Below are 6,639 nucleotides of genomic sequence, written 5' to 3'. Positions count from 1 at the left end.
ACTCATGTTGCACTATAGCCTTCTGAGAGGCGTAAAAATATGCTTAGGACATTGTTATTCCATATTACAAGTGGAGTTGTCACAACTGATTTGGGGAGTAAGCACTAAGAGTAAAGATGCCCACTTGGGAGAGCATGTAGAATGATCATTGTGAAGTGCAGGGCTTAGACAGTGGATCAATAGGAAAGAAGAATGGATTGAGGAGTCTAGTGAATGAGAGCTTTGGCAGGAAGGAGAGTTTGTACTTTATCTCCAAGTGAAAGAAGTATGAAACATATTCTGTTTTTGGTGTGAAAGACAGCTTTAAACAATGGAAAATGTCTGTTACTGGGTGGGCTTTTTGTTGTTGTTGTCATTGTTGTTGTTGTTAGTGGTGGCCCCTTGGTCCACTGTCTTTAAGAGTATTTTCTGAATTTAGAAGATTGCACCCTCTATTGAAAGGCTCCAGGTACACATATATGTGATTCTTTCCACCAGCTAAGATTAAACCAATGAGGATACATCACAGGGAAAGAAGATATATATCATAACACAATATAATTATCCAGTGAGATAATTTAAAATGTTTTATTGAACATTTTTCATTGATGAGCTGAACTTGAACTGCTAAGTTACTGTGAAAAATAAGTATCTCCCTCTAGTTAAGTGTGAGCTGGAACACGACTTTCTGAAGCCATTCTCTATTGTTTTTATAAATAATTAAGGTTAGAAGTGACAAATTCTGCTTCTCTCTCAAACATGTCTCAGTTTGGGTTTCTTCTTAATCCTAGGAGTTTCTTTAGGGCATCTTTCATGTCTTTATTTCGAAGACTATAGATAAGGGGGTTTAAGAGTGGAGTCACTGCTGAGTATACCAAAGTGACGATCTTCTGCATTCCTGCTGGATTTCCTGATGTTGGGCTTACATACATCACCATAAGGGTTCCATAGAATAGAGACACCACCATTAGGTGTGACCCACATGTGGAGAAAGCTTTAGTTTGACCAGCACCAGAAGGAATACGAAGCACAGCTCTGAGTACCAGAGTGTAAGATCCCAAGATAGAAAGGAAGGGCCCAAAGATAATCACTGAGTTGAAGGTATAGCAGATAAGTTCAGTGGAAGGAGCAGGGATGCAGGCCAGTGCGAACAATGGGCCTGGGTCACACACGAAGTGGTCAATGATGTTAGGTCCACAGAAGGGAAGTTGGGAGATGAGGACAATGGGGATTGGATAGCAGAGAAATCCACTCACCCAGCAAACGCAGACCAGGATCACACAGAGCTTCCCAGTCATGATGGAAGGGTAATGTAGTGGGCGACAGATGGCAAGGTACCGGTCATAAGCCATAACTGATAAGAAGAAACACTCTGTTGTACCCAGTGAGAAAAAGAAGTAAAATTGGAGGAAGCATCCAGTGAAGGAGATGGTCTTGGTCTCAGAGAGGATGGTGACCAGCATGTTTGGGACAGTGGAGGAGATGTACCAGATCTCTAGGAAGGCAAAGTTTCCCAAGAGGATGTACATGGGTGTGTGAAGCCGCTTGTCCCATTTCACTACATAGACAATAACCCCATTCCCCAGCAGAGTGAGGAGATAGACCACAAGGATTAATGAGAAGAAAAAGTTCTGCATCTCCCTTTGACCAGGAAAACCCAGGAGGACGAACTCAGTCACAAAATGCATTGTTGCGTTCTGAGATTCCAAAGCTGTTAGAGAAACAGAAGTAACCAAGGAGTGAATAACAATGAACATTTGTGGGTTTTGCTAACAATTCACTTGTAAATGTACAAAGTATTTTTACATAAATTATCTCATTTGATCTTCCAAATGACCCTTTGAGCTGTAGGGAGGTGTGCTTCATCCTTCTCTTTTATAGATAAGGAAACTGAAGTTCAGAGAAATTTAAGGGGTTTACTTAAATGTGCAAAGCCAGTAACGCCTAGATACCCTGGCCATTTGAAGATTGGTTTGGAACGAACCTCACTTCTTTTCAAATATTCCTATAACTCTGAGTCTCAGTAATATTTTATCTTTCATGTTAAAATCATTACCTCTTAGATATTCTACATGTAAGTATAGATTTTGGATACATTCCTTTACTTTGAAACAAAATTGAATATAAATCTGAAGCAATAAATTTTCTTCTTAGAGTTTCATACACAAAAGTCCAATAAAAAGCAGATAAGTGGAACTGTGTGGTGAGAGTGTTGAGACCCTTTGCTTTTGCTGCTCTGAGGGAGGTGATCTAGAAACCTCAGGATTCTGTAAAATGGTGTGAAAATCATCTGAGTAGCCCTCTCTAGGTCACATTCTGCTAGGGGGCATCTGGATTTGTAGAACAATTTAGTTCATTTCCTCTTGAGGATCTCTGGCTCTCTCAAAGTACTTTGTGTTGAACAAAATATGTCTCCTTTATTACTTCTGTGCATTGATCCTGGGACTCTGCCAAAGCTATACAAAGTAAGTGTCATTCCCTCTTAAAAACTGAGAAAAAACTGAGGGTTGATGGGGGGTGGGAGGGAAGGGAGGGTGGGTGATGGGTATTGAGGAGGGCACCTTTTGGGATGAGCACTGGGTGTTGTATGGAAACCAATTTGACAATAAATTTCATATATTGAAAAAAAATTAAAAAAAAAACCGAAAAACAAAGTAAGTCTCATTCTTCTTCCATTATGGTGATGGTTGGAGGCTTATATAACAAATGGAAGCTGTTATGTCCCCTGTACATTACTTTCTTTTGGATGCCAACATTTATCCTGGCTTGTTTTCCCCTAAGCTGCACTATTCTACATCATGGCTAGGCTCTTGAGATAACTTACCGCTGGGTATGCCAAATTTTTCTAGTATATAATACCATGTTTCTTCATTTTTTGCTATGAATTAAACCCTAAACACCATAACTTTCCATTCATCATCTTGCTTTTACCTAAATTAAATAAATAATGAATAGAAATAGAAAGGTTACCTTAGGATATGTCAAGACCAGAAAAATCTTCCTCATATTGGATGAATTAGGAGTTGATATATTACTATAAACTTGGATATTGGTAGCAACCTTTCTAAAACTATTTGCCCAGGCTTCTTTCTTTTTCTTTTTTTTTTTTTTTTTTCAATATGTTCAGGCTTATTTCTATGTCCTAAAGTTTTCTTGTTAAAGTTCAAGCTATTTGGCTGGGTAAACCACCACCAGTATTTTAAATTTAGTAACATATTGACAACCAACATAGGATAATTGATCAATTTATTTATTTGTTTATTTAAGTTTATTTATTTTGAGGGAGAGAGAGAGAGAGAGAGAGAGAGAGAGAGAGAGAGAGAGAGAATCCCAAGCACTATCAGTGCAGAGCCTGATGCAGGGCTCAGACTCAAAAACCATGAGATCATGACCTGAGCTGAAATCAAGATTTGGACGCTTAGCTGACCGAGCCACCCAGGCACCCCAACCACATTATTTATTAATGTCACTATTAAGATACTCACAAAATTGCATCCTCATGCCATTTATATAATCTTCTGAGAGCATGAAGCTTGCTTCTCAGTATTTCATCAAACCTGGAACAAACTCAGATGGTAAATGTTTTACTGCCAAGGTAACTTTGGATATTTGTATTGATTAACAACATTTTAGAATGATGAAAAAAACCGCATAATAAATATTATTTTTATGCAAATTAAAATTTTTCCAAGCAAGTTAGTTCAATGGACTATAATTATGACCATATGTATAAACATTTCCAGGAGATTTGTAATTTCACATATATTTTCCATAACCATACCTATGTTTTTCAGACCGCATGCTGTCATTTTTGGTCAGAAAGTAGTTACTGGGCTTATAAAAAAAAAAGTTGAATGTCAAATTTAAATTGTAGCATATTACCCATTTACTTATTCATTTGGACGTTTAACAAACATTTATTCACTATTGATTATATTCCTAGCAGCGTACTAAGTTCTGGGGTACAATAGTAAACATGATGAATAAAATTCCTCCCCTTTTGGAACTTATGACTTATAAAAGCAATCAAGACTGCCACCTACCTCTGTAGTGTCTTGAACTGTGTGTTTCATAGCACATATCTAATTATGTGCCGTGGGCCTGAAAAAAATATTTATTCCAGTTCATAATAACTTAGATAAATCTATGTAGTGAGGGTAGTAGCATGATTGCTGACTTTATTTGACATAAATGAGATACTTTTTGCTTCACAAGAAAATAGAGATATAAGACATGAATTGACTTACTCTATTCATAGGCCAGGTAGTTCTTGGCACCAAGAAAAGAAATAGAATTCCAGTTCATGATTTTGAGTTGGAACCCAAACTCATAAGTCTTAACTCCTTCCTGGTCATCTGACTTCAGGATGTCCAGGACCTTTTAAAATTTGTGCTACATTGAAACTTTAGTTATCTGTGGAATACAGGATCAGAAAATGAGGGATAAATGAATTTCACAAATAATTTGAAACTCACTGCATCCATCCATTTCTGCTTCCTTTACCTTCACAACACATCTGTTAGTAGCTCAAAGGGTGAATTTAAATCCACTTCCTTCAGCTTTCTGTTCACCTCAAGTGATGCAACAAATGAACAGTTAGAAGAGGAGCAACAAATGAACAGTTAGAAGAGGAACAACAAAGAACATGGACAATCCATTCTATATGAACTGATAAGGAAGCCAGCTCCTCCTCCATAATACCAGCTACTTGCTTGAAATTTAAGCTGCTTGCCCAAAGAAGAGCACTTTAAACATTATTTGGGGCGCCTGGGTGGCGCAGTCGGTTAAGTGTCCGACTTCAGCCAGGTCACGATCTCGCGGTCCGTGAGTTTGAGCCCCGCGTCGGGCTCTGGGCTGATGGCTCGGAGCCTGGAGCCTGTTTCCGATTCTGTGTCTCCCTCTCTCTCTGCCCCTCCCCCGTTCATGCTCTGTCTCTCTCTGTCCCAAAAATAAATAAACGTTAAAAAAAAATTTAAAAAATTATAAGTGCAGGGGTTCTTTTTCCTTTAAATATTTATATTTTTAAGATTAATCCATAAATTTGGTAATTTGATAAATTTGGTAAATCTAAAGGACAAGAGAGTCTGCCTATTACTTTCTCAGTTTCCACTTTCCAATTGTCCCTTGCCAACAACTCTGAAAAAAAAACATCCTATTTTAGTTGCCCTTGCCAAAGGATATTTGTCAACCAAAATTTACTGACAGATATTAGAAACAAAGTGGTAGAAGACTCAGGCTACATTGTAACTGAAGAAGATTTAATTCCTGCCCCCGCCCCCCCCCGCAAATATCCAAGACATCTGAGCCCCATTTGTCCTAAGTGAGTTGCATAGTGGAACTCTGTGATACCCGTGAATCCTTCATGTGAATCTATTACTCCATGTGTTGGGAGAAGAGAACTGCAGGGCCTAACACGTTCTTACAAAGAACAAAGGAACAAAGAATGAATGGACTTGTAGACGAATCAGCACATTCTTAGTATCTGACAGCCTTGGGTATCTAGGAGCAGTGAAGCATTGATGTAGGCAGACTTTCCTTACATACCTGATGGTGTTTCTGGCTCCAAGAGGAAGACCAAGGGGCAACTCCAGCCACAAGAGTGTCCTCATTAAACAATCTAAAACATTCATGGGTGGAGAGCAGCATTTGTGGCCCCAGAGACTTCCTTCCTTTAGTATCCTGAACCAAATGAAATGTATTTTTCATGCCAGTAATTACTAAGAATTTACATGTCCCTCCTGAACAGAAGTCATAGTTCCCCAGAACGTTCATTGGGAGGCATCTAGTTCTCTGTTTATGTATCTCTGGTCCAATATTTGTTTATATTTCCCCCAGTGGTTTGAAATAGTGAGACACAGAGGTCAGAATAAATATCCAAGAGAGGGAGGGAAAATTGTCCTCTTGGTGGAGATTCCTTCCTCTAAGGAACTGATCTACCTGGGGGATGAAGTGGAGGAGAGCAGCGAGTGGCACAGGTTAATAGGGGAGAAAAGTGTGTGTGTGTGTGTTGGTGGGGAGAGAGATTTTCCCCAAATATACTTGCTTTATTCTTGGTGCCAAACCTCTAAGCACTTAAATTAAAAAAAATTATTTGTCTATACAGATATTTGTCTAGATATAAGATATTTGTAGATCTATATTTGTATAGATAATTATTTGTCTATACTTAATTTGGGGGTCGATCAGTGTAGGCAGCAAGTGCAAGTATGCCATTCATGGGAGAGGTGAATATAGAATCACCCAGCTTCCTAATTTCTGGCACAGGAACTCTGCGCTCTCACCAACCTGCAATCAAGTACCCCTCCTTTGTCTTAGGCTTCTGCCCCCTTCCTGGTTCTACACTGTCCCTGTCCAAGCCATCAGCCTGACAGGCAGCACCTCCCTCCTAAATTTTAACTCAGATGGGGCTGTGTTTCCAAACCCCTCACTTCTAAGAACCCTGTGGCTTGGACCCGCTCCAACCCTCTGGGGGAGGGTCTTGCTGAGCAATGGCTGGGTGCTGACTTGCCCCAGAGAACGTCCATTGGATTGCACTGTGGCAGAGTTTCAGAGATCATGGCCAGGTGCTGGCTTGCGCCAGAAGAGGTTCAGAGATTATGGCGAATCACAACACACAGCTGGCGCCAGGTTTCACTGCACTCTGGCATCTTTGTTCCAACA

General features: G+C 39.6%; 1 protein-coding gene across 1 annotated transcript; it reads right to left on the bottom strand.

Annotated features, from left to right (window-relative positions):
• Positions 1-743: 743 nt before the first annotated feature.
• LOC121031239 (olfactory receptor 11H6) lies at positions 744-1,736 on the bottom strand. The gene has a single exon (XM_040476429.1). It carries the CDS (start codon positions 1,734-1,736, stop codon positions 744-746), a length of 993 nt encoding a protein of 330 aa, XP_040332363.1.
• Positions 1,737-6,639: the final 4,903 nt, after the last annotated feature.

This window comes from Herpailurus yagouaroundi, unplaced genomic scaffold (assembly GCF_014898765.1).
Source record: "Herpailurus yagouaroundi ecotype Mexico unplaced genomic scaffold, PumYag 141, whole genome shotgun sequence".
NCBI classification, from domain to species: domain Eukaryota; kingdom Metazoa; phylum Chordata; class Mammalia; order Carnivora; family Felidae; genus Herpailurus; species Herpailurus yagouaroundi.
Note: the sequence above shows the minus strand (reverse complement) of the source record. Positions and strands in the feature narration are given on the sequence as shown.

Bases quoted from the DNA above. Each gene is read 5' to 3' on its own strand.
- LOC121031239 (XM_040476429.1), bottom strand. From the start codon at position 1,736: ATGTTCATTGTTATTCACTCCTTGGTTACTTCTGTTTCTCTAACAGCT.